Here is a 19,828-nt window from a genome sequence, read left to right as displayed (position 1 = left end):
TTGTAAGTAAATGTTATATTACTTACATTTATCTGTTGTGCATCTCTAGAAGTTCAGAGCAGCTAAAATAACCAATTGGAATGGAAATATGTCTTTGTTTGTACTTTAAAATATTAACTATAAAGTGTATCATCGGATTCATAGTGATTTGTTTTTAATGTGTTTTTTTAATTGAAAATTGATACAGATTTACATGAAACAAAATGACTAAATTGGGAAAGTATTCAATTGTAACATTCATCTTTAATAATAAATGAGAATTAAAATAAAAAATGTGCCCTCTACTTTGCTTTCCACAATCTTAAATTTAATACAGTTTTCACCTATTAACCCTACCAAAACATTAGTTTTTATGTGGTTACTTTTCTGTGTTTGTTTAGAAATAATTCCTTTGTGGTTCTTAAAGGGGGTCCTAAGTGTGAATACAGTATCATTTTTCGACTCTCGTACTGTTACTTACGAGAGTTACTGTTATTGCTATGTCAGCAGGAAGGTCATGCCACTACTGAGTCTTGTGTAGGTTTCTTTAAAATTACTGTTGCAATTAAGTCTAAAAAATATCCATTGGTTCGTAATTCTCTTTTCTAAGTAAAAATCTCTAACATCGTATCTATCCCAAAAACTGTGCTTTTTATCGACCAGCTTGTGAAGATTAAGGATAAAGTTTGCTGTGATTGATAGAGGCAGCATTCATTTGTTTAAACTTCTTGCAAATGTTCTTTACGTCCTTTATATAACACACTATTATTATAACATCAAATTATGATTCTGGCACCAAAACGTCATTTGATGTCATTAATGATATTCATTATTCATTTCTTATGTGATGTTAATAATCAAAACAGATTGTTTTTTTTTTCTATTTTAAAAATTTCTTTACATAAACAAAGTAGCAAACATATTCTGCTAGGTTGTATATTATAGTGTATATAACAGTAAAAAAATATTTTTCACAGAATCATTCAAATTATTGGAGTGGTAAGGTTGGTCTATACCAAATTAGAAATTGAACTGTAGAAAAATCACTCTTATAAAAAGACGTACAGAAAAGAGATATTAAAGTTATATATTTGCAAAATTATTTTGTGTATGTGTGTAGGGAACAGATAATGAAGACAGATTGTGTGTTGTTCTAGGATTTTATTAACTCATAAATTAGCAAAATAATTTATGGGATTCCAAAACTTTGATGACTGAAATTTTATCAAAATATTTTGTATTTAACGTGCAGTTCAATTTTTTCAATAATCGTATTGAGCTTTTAAGATGAACAGGTAGAACTACAGTAAATACAAATTTTATGTATTTTTATGGATGAAATAATATTTTACAAAGCAAATAAAAAAAATACAAGATTTTTTCACGATCCTTCTTCTTCAACAGATTTGAAATTAAAGAACTCATTATTAAAGCAGTTGGGGTATAAAAAGCTTAGCTAGTCCTATTCATTCAAATGGTTTGTTCTTATTGGCTGTATAATTTATATTATCAAATGTATCAACCTGTTAAAGTTAATAAATTGTGGATATTTTTTAATAATAATAAATATTTAGTTTGTAACATTAGTGTAACATTGTTCAATTCAAATCTAAACCATTTTAAAATAGTTAATCAGTATACAAAAATCATATTTTACAACTATTTGCACTATAAGTATTCATTGTGAAAGAATACTGCAATAAATCAGTGGTGGTATAACCTCCCTGCTGGTACATGTATTGAAGTACTGGTACAAATACAGGTTCCTCCAGTACTTTTGTGTAACATAACAAGCAAAGGTTATGTCCCAAAATGTCTTGGCAGTTATGTAAACACAAAACCAAAGTAAGATGGAGATAAGCCATTGATAATTGGAATGTCTCTTAGATTGCTCAAGACTTAACTCAAACGATTTCAAAATGGCGTTAGGAAATTCTGCCAAAATGGTGCTATCATTTGACATTTCTGCTCCCTCTTGTGTGGTAGCTGTTGTTGCAACGTACATTTGTTTTTCTAGGTGTAAGACTACAATTCTTATTGTTTCTGATTATATGCAGACAGAAATAAGTGATAATAATACCAAATTTGTATACATACGGCCATCTTATGATGAACACCCGATGAAATTACTCACAGTAGCGTAGCTAGGATTTGTCCTTGGGGGGAGAATCTGGTAAAGAGCACACCACACCGGCGGTATGGAAAAAGATTTTAATGAATCTAAATTTGAATAAATAAAATAGCCCTAATTTAACCCTTTTAACCCCGGCCATTATATCAAGTGATGTGCCAGAAATCCCAAGCCATTTTCAGACAAAATGTAAGGGTTTTGTAAAAAATTCATAACTCAGTTATTTTTTAAGATATTTAGGTAATTCTTTTTTTGTTTTACTTCTTTATACATGTAGCTTACAGAAATATACAAATAAAATTATTATTTTGAAAGTAATTCTTTTTACATACATATACATATATAAAAAATACATAAAAATGAAAAAATTTCAAGTTTGATCATGGAAACCATATAGATAAAAAAATATTTGACACAAAAATACCCATTTAATTTATGATATATTTAATCCTTAATAAAAGGAAACAAAAATTATAGGCCTACCTTATTTACAAGGTGAGTAACATCAATTTTTGTAAAGCCGTGTAAATTTTTCTTTTTGCCATTTCTAGGCAAGGCAATGTAACAAGACCTTTGAAATTCACAGTACTTAAAATAAACATAAAACCAAAGTTATTTCTGACAAAATAACTAAAACTTTTCATAATATAAATTTTAAAAAAGTTTTAAAACTATATTTACATCACCTCAAAATGTAAATTTTCAAGATATCTATCACTCAAATCGTCGTCACTAATCACATCCACACCATTTGCAACTAGGTTACTAATTAGTGTATTTTCACTTACGGGAGACTTTGAACGATGTCTTTTACTCATTTTGAAATCAAACAAATAATAAACTAAACTTTAACTGCCGTACTTTACACTGCTTTAACCTAAAACTGTGAAGAAAACGGAATATTCACAACCACGTGATATACAGCTGTCTGCAACAAGCGTGAGCAGTCAGTCGAGACGAACTGCAATTGCTCAGTCACAGACTGTCAAAATACGAAGTCAAACCATTACAAACTAATATATTTCGATGCAAAATATCTTTGTGCACAAGTCTGTGAAATTTCAAAGCATTTGGTGAAATAGGTGGCCAGTAAAGTAATAAAAAGTGCACGTCCGCACTATACGGACGTCGGGAGTTGACGCCATTTTTACGACGTCCGTATAGTACGGACGTCGGGGTTAAAAGGGTTAAACAAAGTATTTCAAACAATTTGAATTGCTGTTATACAAATCTTTTTAACTTTTTTACCCTTGCGGGATTTCTGTCTCCCAAATCTTCTCCCTCTACACTAAGCACACAGGATCCAGCTTTTTTAAAATGGCATTTTGCTGTTTGCAAAAAATGTAACATTTGTGACTGTAATGCATTTGTGTAAGAAATGAACAGAAGTATTATACATTGTAAAGTCTTCCAAAAATCACAGATATTTTACTCAAGAATCTCATTGTAAAGCCTACTAAAATAATCAAACCTTTATTAGTGTTACGTTGACGAAAGTCCAAGAAAAAAACTTTGAAAATGTTTTGAGTAATATATCGTATTTTTGTACGTGTGTAGGAAATCCTTATTTTTATATTTGTGTGAGTAGTTATTAACGGAATCCATTTTGGTGCACTGTCTTGTTTCATTCTCTGTGTTTTGTTACATTCTTTATGAAATATAGCAGTAGTATTGTAAACACTGTATTGTGTCTTAATTTGTAAACATTTGAACATTTCCCTACAAACATTGATTTATGTAATACAACATGAATCAATTACTGTACAGTGATGTTTAACTGATACAACACATGATTTAAATTTAATACATTATGTTCTTCTGCTATTCAAATTTACTTAAAAAAGGAATTTTATCGAAGGCGCTTTTGAATGCATTAAAACCTCTATCAGGTCCTAAACCACTACCACTAAACCAGGTTAGAATAAAGGAACTATCCATACATGATTTTAATAACAGTTTAAATTTTAAAAAGCATTATCCATATGTGACTCCTATTATAAAATTGTTAGGCAGCACAAACATTGATTTACATATGTACTAATCCAAAACAAACTGTTGTCATCATCAGTCCTTTGCAGCACCCTAAAACCTTTGGTTTGCTCCAGTACAATACAAAGAACGTTTACCTGCTCAGTAAATTAGTTCCAGTGCAATACAAAGTAAATTACAAACATTTTCTTTAAAGTTTTTGTTAATTAAAACTGATTTTTGTGCAAGGTCAGATAGGTATATGGCAAAATATGGTACTGTACCTTGTCGAGTATTATCATAAATGATGTATGCAGATTGATTTGAGTGGTTTTCTTCATTTTGCCATCCCAAATAAGGTGTAAAATGCTTCACTTAGCTGAATTAGTTAGCAATTGTGCTGAAGCTGCCTGCTCTAACTTATTCAGGACTCTCCTAAGTTTCCATTACAATAAACGAGAATCGATCGTTAGCAAAAAGCGAAGAATTGAGTTGATAGTTTATAATCTGAAAGTCCATATCTCAGAGCTGTGGAGAAACCATATTGAGTTTATCCGATATGAACAATGTTAAACTTTAAACACGTTTATACCCTTATATGTGGTCTTAGAATTATAAGACCAAAGAAATTATATTTTTTGTCTCATTTTAAAGATATGATAAAAACTCATCTAAACATGTTTTACTCTTTTTCTGAAAAACCAATTTAAATATTTTTAAAGTTTAACCCTCAAAGTGCTGACTATATTCACTTGTGGCGCTACATATTTTTAGACGTTTTGCAAGCATATATTGAAAGTAAATAATAAGTACATAAACATTAACAAAGTGTAACATATTGTGTATACTTTTTTAAGCAAAAGGCTACAGAATAAAAAAAGCAGTTACAATTAATTAAGTACTTAACATTCGACATTAAAAAGCTATTAACTGTCTTTTGAAAACTTTTTTTTTACTTTTTCCTCATTAGTACAGCATTGCCCTTTACTAACACACTCAAATAATAATTCAATATATATATATACACAAAATAAAGACAAATTTATTACAATACAACTTCCACATTTATTTAGAAAAAAACTGCCTGTTAAAAAGCCCTTAAAATCTGGCAAAGTCAAACAGTTACTTCAACAGATAAGTTTTAAGAAGGAATAAATAAAGACGGTATGTGGATAAATTAATAGTGCCATATTTATAGTTTATTACTATATAAAATATATTGAGAAATATCATTAATTATGGATGTTATATTGTTTGTGGTAAATGCTGACAACCTTGTGTAGTGCGATGTCTGCATTTTTAGGGTTAAAAGCGATTGGATGTGTGCTTATTGTATCTTTAAAATGAGACATTCTCCACTATTTTATCACTAAAAGTCATAAACTTATTTAAAGTTTAACATTGTATTTTGTAAATGCGGCTTGCCTTACGTAGTGCTACACATAAATTCTTGGTAATTGTAATAATTATTTAAAACCATAGAAAGTCAAGAAAATAGTTGAAAAACATGACTTACCGTTGTCAAACATTTTACACCCCATTCTACATGCCAAGTAGGAATTTTGGTAATATTTTCAGTCACTTGTAATATTGCCTTGCATATCCCACTAACCGGGTATGAATCTATTAAACAACGGAAGTACCAGAGCCGATGCCAAGAGAGCAGGCTTACCATTGATTTGATCTGAATATAAAATTGCTAGTATGCAATAAACGTGATTAGTTATTTTTTCTTGGGTTCATTTAATTTCAAAAATATAATTAAGGTGTTTTCTCAATTTTATTTACAATTTAAAAATATAATGTTTTGTTATCCGTAATTTTTTATAAACGATAAATAAGCCTAAAAAACCTAATTAAATTAAATACAGTAAAGCAAAAAAATGTTGTGATGTTACTGTAATACATATGATAATTTACATTGTTTCTCATTTTCATTATTGCCTTGTTACAATAAAGAGGTAAAATAACTAATATTGTTAAAAATATATGTTATAAATTCTCTTAAAACTGTATTACTGTATGATTTAAGTATCAAGTGAAATGTATATTAACAATATGTAATTTAAGTTTAAATATATTTCTACTGTAAATAGTTTGTTAAATAATATACGTTTAAAAATACAATGTGTTGTTTATTCTTTTTCGTTGCACTGTGACAAATTTGTTATGTCAGTCTACTTTAACCCTTTGACTGTTATGTAGGCCAAGGTACGTATTATACGAGAAGTGCCGGAAGCCTCTTAGCATATAAGTTCTTTCAGCTGGTTTGCTTACACACACTTTTCGTGTCACCTATTTTCATGGGCGTAATTAGGAGAGAGGCTTAGGAGGCTCAAGCCCCCCTCCTGAAATTGTAAGATAATGAAAATATATACCAGTAGTTTGTTGCTTCAGCTTAAGCACCCAGACTTATGTAAGCTTATCTTCTTCCTGTACTTGCATCCTGGCTTGCATCAGCTGTACAGTCTACCTAAAATATCCTTATTCAGAATTTCATCCAAAACATATTAAACATACCACCTCAATCTAAGATCTAGCAGACTTTCTGGTAGCAATACATATTAAATTGTTGTGATTCAATAACAATTGTAGATCAGTCCGATTGCTGTTTGTGCAAACTTGTATACCAGTAAATATTTCACTTTGAAATATTATTAAGGGTGTGTACAATCTCACGCATAATACACCTTTTTTTCATTTATCAAACACATAATAAATGTGGCATCTGACAATAGGAACACTACTTACTGTCTGTTGATTTCTTCATCTCACAAATTAATATCACAGCTGGTCTCCTGCATTCAACGAAAGTGTTACACTAGAAAACTTAAATTACACACTAAATCTTTGGCACTCTATATCTTTTACTGAAATTTTAATTATACTTGTATAATTATATTTTTTGTATTTGTTGAAATAACGGTACATTTTTTGCATAGGAAAATCAATTTTTAAACTTTTTTACACTTATACTTGTTTTTATTTCTCTTCTGAGCTAGCTTTCTAATTTCTGTTTTTAAAATTTCCAAAAACTTTCCTGTACATAGCTTTTTATAATCATATATGATCTACACTATTGATTTATTATTACTTAGGTACTTGCATTTTGTGCTAAATAAAATTACATGCAACACTAAGTTTAGGTAGTACAATTATTTTTCAATTATGTAAATAATTATGTTTACAAAATAAAAAAATGGTGTCACAGATTATTATAACCATATATGTTGCAAATCTATTTCCACCCGAATTTCACCACAATATAGTTAAATTAAATGTTGTTGGTTAGCACGCAGTAACCATTTCAATTCTAAGCTTTTAGTTCAAAACCTATTTTGTTAAACACAAAAGATTAGTTTCACTGTATTCTCTTGAAATGTAAACCTGTTAGTCCTAATGTGTTGAATTATGTACTGTTATAAACTTGCAACACATAAGCAACTACTGATTATCTTCTGGTACTAACAGTATAATAATGCTGCAGAATTTACAAACATTTGCTAATTTATAAATAAAGACAAGCACTATTTTAGAATACGATTATGAGGTCTTAAAGATGAACAATTTCCTGAGGGAAAATCATCAAGCATCTGTTTTCAGAGGTATTATAATGCACCTTAACCCCCACAGGGTGTCAGCCCCCTTCGAAATAATTTCCTATATACGCCACTGTCTATTTTTTTGTTTCAAGCTGTTTTGTTTAATATAATTTTTTTCTATTAAAAATACTAAAAACTGTTAACTGTATTGTTCAAAGACCTAATACTTCAAGATAAGTACTTTATCATTAAATTTTTAAAGTGTAACTCTGACTTCATTTTGGAAAGATTTTCTAGAATAATTTATCTATATTCTATATTCATTAGGTAAACTAATGTAGATGCTTATAAAAATATTGAATTGTTGATTTTCTATAGGTATTTGGTTCTAAGTATCTGCTGGTTTCATCACTGAGGAGAAATAATTTGGTTATTTATATCATTAGAATGTGTTTGCAGCTGATATAGATAATAATAACATTAACCTACAATTTTGATAGTTCTTTAATTATTTGAAACATTTAAATATTACTAATAGAAACCGTGCATCTTCCTCCCATTATTTAATAATGGATAACAACCGTTACTACCTGGATGATTTATTTCTGTCATGTATGTGTAAAAGGTACCTAGTTCTGCCTGGGACGAAAATACTGATGTTAGTAGGCAAAGAATTATTTTCTCGAATAAGGTAAGTCCTATCTGCACTAATATTTAAACTATTTTTGGTGAACCTGTGTGGAAAACTATAGTGCTTTCTCTGTAGGTCAAAAATTAAATTAAAAAACTATGCACCCACTATCCACTAAAATGGAGCTTCTAGGCTTTTAATGGTTTAAAATTTCCTGCCATTTAAAAATCTTGTAAGAGGTAGGATGTTCTAAGGTAATCAATTTTTCATTCAAATATACAAGAAACGATAACAAAAGGTTGCATCCACTGCAGTTTTCCTAATTTCCGCGATTTGGTGATATATTTTGTGAATAACATAGCAGCTGAGGAGCTTGTCTTATCTTTCTAGTGTCTTCCTATACAAGGTCATTTGCTCACAATTTTTAAACTGGAAGTCTGAACTTTTCATTGGTCACTCTTCAACGAGGTTTTTATTTTGCTAGTTTGTCTTATAATAAATATCTTTAAATAGATACAGGTCTAGTGTGTTATTGTTGACTCCGTGTAGTTAAGAAGTAGCATCTGGAGTTCAAGAAATTAGGCAACTTTGTCAACTGAAATCAAACTAAAAATACTATTCAAGAGGAAACTGCTTAGATGCTTGTAATAACTTTAATGGAAATAGATAACAAGTAGATATCTCTTCATTGGTGGGCTTAATGAAGATCACATGATATGAAGAAGGTACAATTTATACAATTGATCAATAAATACTAGAAGAAGAGAAATATAATCTAGAAGATGATAAAATTATTGAGCTTGTTTAAGAAAGATAGGATTGTGTAGATATCAGTAATACACTAAGAACAAGAAGGAAATGAAGATGTGAAAAAATGCTTGGCATGGATGGCCATTTAGATAGCTCTTTAAGCTACTATGTAGAAATTGTGCTGCAATGAACATTCTGTTTCTTTGCCGTTTGTATATAAAGCTGTTCAAAAAAGGCAAAATTAAAATTACAAAATACAAAGGATCATTAATTTTTATTATTTAGTAACTAACCATTTCATAACTCAATGCTTTTTCAGGCCATATTGTCTAGACTTTATTAAATGCTAGAATGCAAAAGCACCGCTTTTTTCTGATTTCCAAGACGTACTATCATAATTAAATCTAACTAAAATATCTGGAGCTTGTTGCATACACTGTTACAAATGACATATTGATTGAATTACTTTTTAAGCTTTCCAAGTCTAGATACAATCCAACAAACGGAATAATTGCAATTAAAAATGTTTAAAACAACATGTGTAATCAGCTATAAAATAAACATCTTTTCTGTGTAAGGTGCTAGGATGAATATTATTATACTCTTACTTAGTTAATTTTTTAAGGCGGAGAATCGATGATGATGATATTCCGAGAATATGTAGATTTCTGGCTGATCATCCCAAAGTTGTAGCTGCCAACCTGGCATACAACCGAATAACTGACAATGGAATGCCACATCTGATAAGTTTTCTGGAGGTAAAATTAGTTATATAAAGTATTTATATAAGTAAACTTAAGAACCTTTCTAAAAACTTCATCGTTTGTGATACGAAACTCCAATGTTAAGTAGATTGTCTTTTTATATTCCTTTGATAATGTAATTTTCAGAATATAAAAATTACAAGTAATTAGTACGACAAGTAAAAAAAATACAATGTGATTTAATTCTTCCACTCGGCTTGTTTTAAGCAAGGAGTTATTTTCATAAGGGTTCTATGCTTGGCTTTTTTGACTTTTTTGGCGAATTTAACTGATTAGATCTCATTGGCCATATGGCCGGAGGGAAGGTGTAGGATAGGTGGGAATCTTATTTCTAAAAATATACATAAATATAAAATTACTAATTTGAGACACTGACGTACCTAAATATTTATTTTAATGTGAATATAAATGAAGAACAGATATTATGGAGAGTGACGTGAAGATTGGTTTCTAAGATTTGTTGCAAGTCAATACCAACTGGTCAAGTGTACCAATGATTTTGGCTGCTTAGTAGACTACTAGTTCTCAGTGGCAAACTCCATCCTTTCACAACCCCAAGGTGATTTTGACACCTTTGTAGCATTCCATATCGCCCAGAGCCTTAGTTATAGTGTACTTTACAGTAACTATTTAGAAGTAAAAGGTAGAGAAGGAATGTCTTTCACCAGCCAAAGTTAGGGTTAAGAAACCCTCTTTGACACTTAACCTGGATACCAACGACTTAAAGGTGACTTCCGATCCAGCACCAATAGTCAGGAAAGTGGACTGCTTGAAGGATATGATCGCTAAGCGGTTACCCATTCAAGCAGCAGCCACGATGTTGCTTGATTTGGTTATCTTGCATTAAGTACCGTACCCACTATAACGTACCATTGGCAAGAAGGATTTATAGTTTGGAATAAGAAGAAACCCTAACATAAAAGTACAAAATCTTCGTGCATCACAGAACAGCATTGAATAGTGTCAAATAGTTTTACAATTTACAAAAACACCATAAAATAAAAATGTATCATTGTATTTGATTATTAAATTGATCATAATTAATATAACAGTAGTTAATAGGTTTATTAAACAAGAAGACTTTTTTCAAGTTCATTAAAATAATATAACTGGATCGTTTTAAGTATCCTATAGTGTTTAGGCCTCCCCGAGTCATTTAAGATAATGGTGAGGCTCTTATCAGAACTGACTTCAGTACACCCTAACCTCAAACTTTACCACCAAATAAATGTATTACAAGATAATAGTACCTGTCCCAGCCACAAATTCAATTGAATCTGCAAATAATATATTCTTTTGTAACTTTGTATTATTTTCAGACAAATCGATCTTTACTGGAACTAAATTTAATGTGCAATAATATTGGAGAGGATGGTGTTATAAGATTGGCAGAACTAAAAAACTCAACAATTCTAAAATCTCTTCGTCTGAATGGGAACAAAATTGGATGTAAGGTAATTTTAAAAGTTTAAATCCTGTACTTATATTTATTCTTAGGTTATCAATCAGTATTAGGCTTAGTTTTGGATAATAGGTAACTTAAACTTAATCAAGGATGAAGATTTATCACAGGAACATTTTGAGAAGTGTCTTAACTAAACTATAGTTAAATTGAAATTTAAAATTAATATCTACCTCATCTACCTGTAGTTTTGTGACCTTGATTACCAAATACATTTAATACACCATACTGAAGTGCCTTATATAGTTATGAGTAGAATAATTTGGGTTAGAATAATTTGGGTAATCTGACTGAGGTTAAAAGTTTTGAACATTCTTAACATCATTAAGTCCTAGATTAATAATTACAAATTGAACATTTTGGCAGTTTTTAATGATATGTTACTGAAACCATTACAATTAAAAGTTGTTTAATCCTATTTCACTTCATGCAAAGAATTTAAATTATGCAGAGAATTAGTGATTGTTTTAAAAATATCTTATTACATGTATATACCGTTAAATCTTAACTTTTAATATTATGAGGACACAAGTATGGTACCATACAATATTCCAACTTTGCAGGGGTTGAAGTTGGGTTTGAGCCTGCTAATGATGCCAACTGCATCCTGGGTCCACCTGGTATTGTCCTACAAACTAGTGCTGTTGCATAGCTTCTCCAGCACTGATTGTAAGGTTATTGACAATAATGATATTTGTCACTGATTTGCATGGTGTCACTTAAATCTGGATGCAAAATTGTGGATGTCCATGAGCGGCACATCACTAACTGCAGATGTCTACATTCTGGGGTGCAAGGGTAATTCAATAGAACTAGTATACTGCTGGACATGAGTGTTGGAGTTGGTGGGGTTCTTTCGTTGTGTCAGAGGTTCTTGCTAGCCTCAACATAAAGGTGTGCCATCCCTTGCCTGCTTTGACTGGAGAAGCTGGTTCAAAGCTGTCCTCCCCTTCTTTTGAGAGGACAAGACTTAAGATTAGTGCCCTAAGCGGTTCCTACTCCCAACCTTGCCCATCCTGTCTCTCCGGAAGCAGCGCAAAGATCCTTATAAGACTAGGTGCAATTTATAAGCTTCTTGTCCTAAGAGAACAAAAAGAAAGAATTGATGAAGAAATTGGATATCTGAGAGACCGACCTAAACATTGAGTATCCTGTTTACTTCACAACTGTTCTGCGGACCACGAACAAAGATCTGCAGTCTATAACTCTTAACCACATCCTGGATCCAGCTGGCCATGTCCTACAAACTTAATGCTTTGGCACAGTTTCTCCAGCAAACTCTGATTGTAAGATTATTGGTAGTGATGATCTTTGTCACTGATTTGCAGGGTTTGAAGAGCCTGGCAATGATGCTCTCAGTTAACCAGTCGCTGAAACATTTGGATATCGGAGAGACCGACCTAAACATTGAGTCTCTTGTTTACTTCACAACTGTTCTGCGGACCATGAACAAAGATCTGCAGTCTATAAGTCTTAACCACATCCTGGATCCACCTGGCCATGTCCTACAAACTTGATGCTTTGGCACAGTTTCTCCAGCAAACTCTGATTGTAAGATTATTGGTAGTGATGATCTTTGACACTTATTTGCAGGGTTTGAAGAGCCTGGCAATGATGCTCTCAGTTAACCAGTCGCTGAAACATTTGGATATCGGAGAGACCGACCTAAACATTGAGTCTCTTGTTTACTTCACAACTGTTCTGCGGACCATGAACAAAGATCTGCAGTCTATAACTCTTAACCACATCCTGGATCCACCTGGCCATGTCCTACAAACTTGATGCTTTGGCACAGTTTCTCCAGCAAGCTCTGATTGTAAGATTATTGATAGTGATGATCTTTGATACTGATTTGCAGGGTTTGAAGAGCCTGGCAATGATTCTCTCAGTTAACCAGTCGCTGAAACATTTGGATATCGGAGAGACCGACCTAAACATTGAGTCTCTTGTTTACTTCACAACTGTTCTGCGGACCACGAACAAAGATCTGCAGTCTATAAATCTTAATCGCATCCTGGGTCCACCTGGCCATGTCCTACAAACTTGATGCTTTGGCACAGTTTCTCCAGCAAACTCTGATTGTAAGATTATTGGTAGTGATGATCTTTGATACTGATTTGCAGGGTTTGAAGAGCCTGGCAATGATGCTCTCAGTTAACCAGTCGCTGAAACATTTGGATATCGGAGAGACCGACCTAAACATTGAGTCTCTTGTTTACTTCACAACTGTTCTGCGGACTACATGAACAAAGATCTGCAGTCTATAAATCTTAATTGCATCCTGGGTCCACCTGGCCATGTCCTACAAACTGATGCTGTTGCAGAGCTTCTCCAGCAAACTCTGATTGTAAGATTATTGGTAGTGATGATCTTTGATACTGATTTGCAGGGTTTGAAGAGCCTGGCAATGATGCTCTCAGTTAACCAGTCGCTGAAACATTTGGATATCGGAGAGACCGACCTAAACATTGAGTCTCTTGTTTACTTCACAACTGTTCTGCGGACCACGAACAAAGATCTGCAGTCTATAAATCTTAATCGCATCCTGGGTCCACCTGGCCATGTTCTACAAACTGATGCTGTTGCAGAGCTTCTTCAGCAAACTCTTATTGTAAGGTTATTGGTAGTGATGATCTTTGTTACTGGTTTGCAGTCGTTGGAGTACATTTGGTAAAATATATTTTCACTTTTATAATTAGATGCATCAAAAGGTATTTTTACTTTTGTAATTAGATGCATCAAAAGCCAATATCTACCAATATCTTCAGAACTTGTATGGATTTCCTTTTTAAATCTCAGGACTTAAAGATGAAGTAACTCCTATGAATCAATAATTGTTAACATCATATTTTGTTTAGTTATTATATACAACATAAAATTTGTTTATTGCAACCTTCCTCTCTAGAAAAAAACATCCATATATAAAACAAAGTTAACTTATTCACAACTTATGAAATTGGATGTTCACTCATCAAAAAACATGATCAGAATGAAACGTTAGAAAACATCATTTACCATATTATAACTACACAAAGAACCTATAAATATAACTTTACATTATAATATAAAGATTTTTCATAATAAATTAGGTTCTATGAGTAAATAGTTATGTAGCTGTTACAGAATTTCCAGCATACAACTCAGAATTTACTTGTTTGTCAGCAACAAATAAAAATCACAATTTTTAATAATCTTGATGATTACAAAATAACTAATTCCTTTGATTTTATTTGCTACAAAGTATTATAACTTTTTGTAACACACAATAATGAAAAATTTCCAAAATCCTTCTATCCTTTCAAATCATTCATAGTCAATAACAAACTGTAAACAAAGAAATATTAACAATAGGTAAAAATATTAATTCACGCATAACAATAACAGCCAATGATAGTCATAAAAGAAATTGTGGTTTGGTGTCAACACTCAATAAGAATAAATATTGCATATATAAAGTGCATATTTTATATCATTGAATCCCTTGATTATAATTCAAAACCATTATATCAGATTAATAATAAGGAAACATAAATTAATGCATACTCATATCCATGTTTTATGAATTTAAAAATTCTCCCTTTAAGAAATTTGTACGCTTACAAAGTAATGAAATGTTTCTACTCCAGAAGTGGTAACTTGTTAAACTTGGAGAATGTTTTCAAGCAAAAATTAAGAAATATATATATTTATGCAGTACCTCACCGAAAGATGTTTTATACAAAATTCTTTAACTTTATAGGCCCGAAATTATTCAACAAGCTTCCAATGACAATAAGGAAAATAAAGATAAAAAATATGTTTTTAAAAACAGTTAAATATTGGGACTTGATTATGAAAATATTGACTTTTTTGTATTACCAAAATGAGGTTTTTTTGTGGTCTGTTGTCATAAATAGTAGGTGTCGTTATTAATAACGATAGGCAGTACAAAAGTTCAAGCAAGCACACTTCTCCATCATTTTCAGTTTAATTGTTGCGGGAAAGTAAGATGATTTCTCGCAATCATCCGCAATCATCTCGCATTTCTCGCTCCGCTAAGGATTTTCTGTAATATATTTTATTATAATGGAACCCCATTTAACAAGTTTTATACCTTACGGACCCTATTTTGTTTCCTCCTTGTTACATGTTAACGTGTAGTCACTTCAAACTATTTATTTGCAAATAAATCTCGTAATCCTACAAGTAATTAGTTAAGTTTAGCTTTCTTTTTTTCTTATAAAATTTTGCTTTTGTAGAAAAGGCAGCCTGGGTAGTGCTAAACTTTAAGGACATAACATTGGGGGCCAGTTGTTGTATACATGTGTATTCATTGCACAAAAAGGAGAAATTAAACATAAATAAATATGTTAAAGAGTAATAAACATGAAAAATTATTAGCAACAATAATTATAAAGAAAACTAGAGAACAATAAATTTTATTTATGCAACTGGCTTATTTAATGTGGAATTGACGTTGTGGACTTTTAGATGCGTCACCAAAATGCAAATACTACACACTCCCTGACTGCACTTAAGGCTTAAAAAGACTCGTATTTATTCCTTGGAGGATCCAAAAAATCCAGATGCACAGTTACATTTCCAAGACTAGGAAACTGGAACTGCAGACATTTAAAACTCCACAAACATTTCCATAGCTGACATAAAAAGTATTGATATGATCATTATCTGTGTAGGTTAACAAGACACTTACGGAACTTCATCTACAAAAAATCGGTTTTGATGGTCATGACATGGAAATTTTAGTTGAAGGTTTGAAAAAGAACTCGACTCTTCTGTCACTTGATCTTTCTTGCAACAACATTGGGGACTTAGGCATGGAATTTATAGCTGATTTCTTGGGTGGAAAGCCTCCTCTGGCAACACTAAGATTGAGTAGCAACAATATCGGAGATACAGGAGCCAGGTAGAGCAATATTACTTTTGTACCAACCAAGTTGTATTTTAGTTTTGTGTAATTAATTGTTGGAATATTTAAAAAAAATAATATATTTTATGGAAAGCTGGTGGCCTCGCGGACTAAGGCATCGGACTTTGGATTTCAGTTAGAGATAGTGCTGATTCAAATCCTGTCAGTGTCCGTTGCGGTTTTTATTAGTACCATCGGCCTTGTACTGTACAGATTCTCCTAATTATTCTCTTTGATAACATCCTCGCACAGGCCAATGGCTCATGAGGATGGGCAGAGAAAGGCGAAATAGAGGACTAACCTCTTAAAAAAGAAGCAAAATCCCCTCTTAAAATATCCAAATTAATCTAAATTGTTCCAATAAAATTCACAAAGTTGGTGATAAATCTCAATTGGTTTATTGCTCTTAGCCAACAAAAAGCCTAATACCAACCACACTTCACAACTCGTGGGATTTTAATTGCGTCACACGTTTTAAACTCCTATTGTAAAACTACAAGGAGCGACAGTAACCTCTCACTTGTACGGCTGGATAGTCACTGAACTGAGAAATGCTCTGACATACAAATGGCCCCTTACGCTACAGAGCGAAACATAATCTACTTTCTGGATAGCCCTTGTATTTAAAATAAGACTCCTTCCGTGGATAAAAATATTTTTGTAGGCCTAAAATTAGGATGGCCACCAGTACAGCACTCAGCTTTTAAGTATATTATTCATAATTCAATATAAAAGAAATAAATGTTTCAAAAATTTAGAATTTTTTTAGTTTAAAAACCTTATACGAACTACTTGTAGGTATAGTTCAGTTTACCATATAGATATATTTAGCACTCATATTAAATCTTGAAATTAAAAATGTTAACCATGAGCCAACATTACAATACTGCACGCTAATAAAATTCAAATCAATTTGTTTTACAGAACTTTGAGTTTCAAATTTCCATATTCAAAAATTATATACTTGGATATATCGAAAAACAGAATAACTGAGACAGGTGTGCTGGACATCCTAAACTGCTTGAAGAAGGAACACCTGGTTAAAGGTTTATTAATGAGGGGAAACCAAATTGGTGAAAAAGCTGCAAAAGTAAGTGAGCTAACTTGAATGCTGTATCCTGACAGCAAGTTTAATTATAAGTTATTAACAGTTAACCCCCACCTTGCACATAATTTTGTAGGCTTTCCACGTGTATGCCCACTTCTGGTTCAAGTGAATTATATTTCCAACACCAATGGTGTGTTTGCCTAGTTGCCACATTAAAAAAAAAACGTGGTTACAAGAGTTCATCAAAATAAACCTCAGGAAAACAAGAAACTTATATTTGAACTTATAAAAGTACTCAAGTACTGTTGGTCTTACCACCATTAGCAGCAACAGCTGAAAGAACTCTTTCTTGTCTTCGTCTATTGAAGATGTGGTTGTGGTCAACAAACAATGACTCAAATGAGATTGAACCGTCTTGCCAACTTTCCACTATTTCCATAGTGGCTAAATTAATTAAACATATGGTTGTGCTGTCATGAGACAATGTTTACACAGAATATTTGATTACATTTAACAGGCTCTTTCAATTAATAACATTTGTTAGCTGTAATGCAAGTTTAGAGACCAAGAAGGGATTTTTCTTAACTGTAGAGAGCAGTGTAGCATAGCCCAGAATAATTTTGTAAATAATAATAGACCTATATGTTAATCAGAGACCCTAAGATTGTCCATGTAAAATTTCAGTACAATTTGTCCAGTAGCTTTTGAGTAAAATAATACATACACGATGGCCAATGGCACAGTGTAGTGAGTACAATGGTTATCAGAAGATAACTGATTAAGCAACGTAGAGCGTGGCTGCTGCTTGGATGGGTGACCGCTGAGCGATCCTGTCCTTGCAAGCAGCCCGCCTGCCCGGCCATTGGTGGTGGTTCGGTGGTTAAAGCCACCTTTAAGCCGTTGGTCCCCAGGTTGTATTAGAGAGGGCTTCTCAGCCCTAACTTTGACTGGTAAAATAGGACATCTTTACTTTACACACACGCACACACGCATGCAAATGTACGAACTCACAGACAGAGATACCATTAGATTTTTATTAATAGTACAGATTTAAACAACTGAATATGAGAAGGAATTTATATATCATGTTCATGATGCAAAGTTATGCTTATTGGAGCCAGTTTGCCACCCAGGTGCACTTCTAGTATGATGTACATCAAACTATATCGCTCTCTTACTTCCTCCCCTATGTCCTTTGTTATCAATCATTCTTTATTCAATACATGTACATTGATATACAATAAATAGAGTCAGACAACTGAAATCATTAGAAACATACTATTAAGTATTTACACTAACATCTTTACTAACCTACCCCCTGAATTATCTTTTATTAGTAAGAAAATAGGTAAATAGTAACAATATATGGCCTATGTATTTAAATTTTATTTATCAATTCCTCACTAAAAACTCGTCAAAAGAATAAAATTAAAATTTTAACAAATATTCTAAATTTAAAATGTTTTTTGAAAATGTTTGGAGTTTTGATCCTTCCAATTGCCGAATACCAATGATAGCTCTTGGATAGTTTACAAACTTTTGATGAGCGATTGTCCTACAGCAAAGTCTGTGAGAATTGTCCCATGAACCTAAACCGGCCCACTCCTCTTGTCTTGTGAAAGCCAATCACAAAGGAGACTTCACTTTATTAACACAGTCTGTTGTGAGTTGCAGTCTCATTTATTTTTTAATAAAGAAAAATATATTTGGTGATGTTAAAAAATGTTAATTTAAGTAATGTTTGTGAATGTTTTTGATTGTTTACTTTTGATGAATAGTGTTTACTGCTGGAGTGTAAAACAATGATAATGACAATTAACCAATGGTTTTTTGTCAAGTCATCAACAGTGCCGTTTTTACAAACATAAATTTAAAAAATGGCTGAGGCTGGATATGAGATTCTTAGCAAACATTTGAATGACTGTTCTTCACCACTTACAACATAGTGGTTAAAGACCATAGTTTGCCAAAATGGTTAGTATGGTGAGTATTTCGCTTGATTCCTGACGCCCAAATGGAGCACAAATGAATGCTAATCAGCTATTATTCTTTACAGGTGATATTCCGAATGTTACGGTCAGGAGTCCTGAATGACAAAACACTGGATATCCATGTCTTCTGCTCCAAGGAAAAGTACCAGTTCAGCACCACAGAGGCAGTAGATCACATTATGCCCCACTATTACTGCCTCTGTGCTGGAGCAGAGTGTTCCTACTGTCGCCCAAGCACTGTTATGGAGATCAGGAACAAATAAAAGCAAAACTGTTATCCCGGAAATATAAATTTGAAATACAAATTTTGTAATATATCAATGTGTATGTTCCTTTTGAAATCATTAAATTCTGTTCAGTCATTGGCAACTGAGTGGGTAGTATCTCAACCCAGTAGACCAGGTTCAAATCCTGATTCGGGCAAAGAATTTTGCACAAATAATCATTTAAGCCTAGCGTCCATGCATAAAAAATGTTCTGGGAAATAATCAAGAATTATGAGAATGTCGTAAGTCATACAAAACAAAATTGAAATTAAACATGTTTTATGTTGTAAAAATATTTGGTAGGCAATTGACAGAAATCTGTAGACAATATGTTCCTGCTGTATGAACGTCATTGCATCACTCAAGATGACCCCCTGCACAAATACT

General features: G+C 32.2%; 1 protein-coding gene and 1 long non-coding RNA gene across 3 annotated transcripts; one reads left to right on the top strand and one right to left on the bottom strand.

Annotated features, from left to right (window-relative positions):
• Positions 1 to 178: 178 nt before the first annotated feature.
• LOC124360755 lies at positions 179 to 4,912 on the bottom strand. The gene is made up of 2 exons (XR_006922273.1): positions 3,304 to 4,912; positions 179 to 2,235 (listed from the first exon to the last, which is right to left on the bottom strand). It is a non-coding gene; the product is annotated as an uncharacterized LOC124360755 (long non-coding RNA).
• Positions 4,913 to 8,056: 3,144 nt separating this feature from the next.
• Positions 8,057 to 19,492, top strand: LOC124360753 (leucine-rich repeat-containing protein 34-like). Of its 2 annotated transcripts, XM_046814627.1 has the most exons (6): positions 8,057 to 8,311; positions 9,627 to 9,759; positions 11,085 to 11,219; positions 15,904 to 16,133; positions 17,061 to 17,226; positions 19,241 to 19,492. In XM_046814627.1, the coding sequence occupies exons 1-6, from the start codon at positions 8,190 to 8,192 to the stop codon at positions 19,436 to 19,438; spliced, it is 984 nt and encodes a 327-aa protein (XP_046670583.1). In that variant the 5' UTR covers positions 8,057 to 8,189; the 3' UTR covers positions 19,439 to 19,492. The 2 variants fall into 2 exon arrangements, with proteins under 2 accessions (XP_046670583.1, XP_046670584.1); XM_046814628.1 differs by lacking the exons at positions 8,057 to 8,311; positions 9,627 to 9,759; positions 11,085 to 11,219 and adding an exon at positions 13,611 to 13,838.
• The last annotated feature ends 336 nt before the right edge of the window (positions 19,493 to 19,828 follow it).

This window comes from Homalodisca vitripennis, chromosome 4 (genome assembly GCF_021130785.1).
Source record: "Homalodisca vitripennis isolate AUS2020 chromosome 4, UT_GWSS_2.1, whole genome shotgun sequence".
Lineage (NCBI taxonomy): Eukaryota > Metazoa > Arthropoda > Insecta > Hemiptera > Cicadellidae > Homalodisca > Homalodisca vitripennis.
The sequence above is the reverse complement of the archived record's forward strand: the minus strand, read 5'-3'. Positions and strand labels throughout refer to the sequence as shown.

Coding starts and splice junctions, on each gene's coding strand:
- LOC124360753 (XM_046814627.1), top strand. CDS start 8,190: ATGGATAACAACCGTTACTACCTGGATGATTTATTTCTGTCATGTATG. Junction 11,220..15,903: donor GGAACAAAATTGGATGTAAG/GTAATTTTAAAA, acceptor TTATCTGTGTAG/GTTAACAAGACACTTACGGA. Junction 16,134..17,060: donor ATCGGAGATACAGGAGCCAG/GTAGAGCAATAT, acceptor TTTGTTTTACAG/AACTTTGAGTTTCAAATTTC.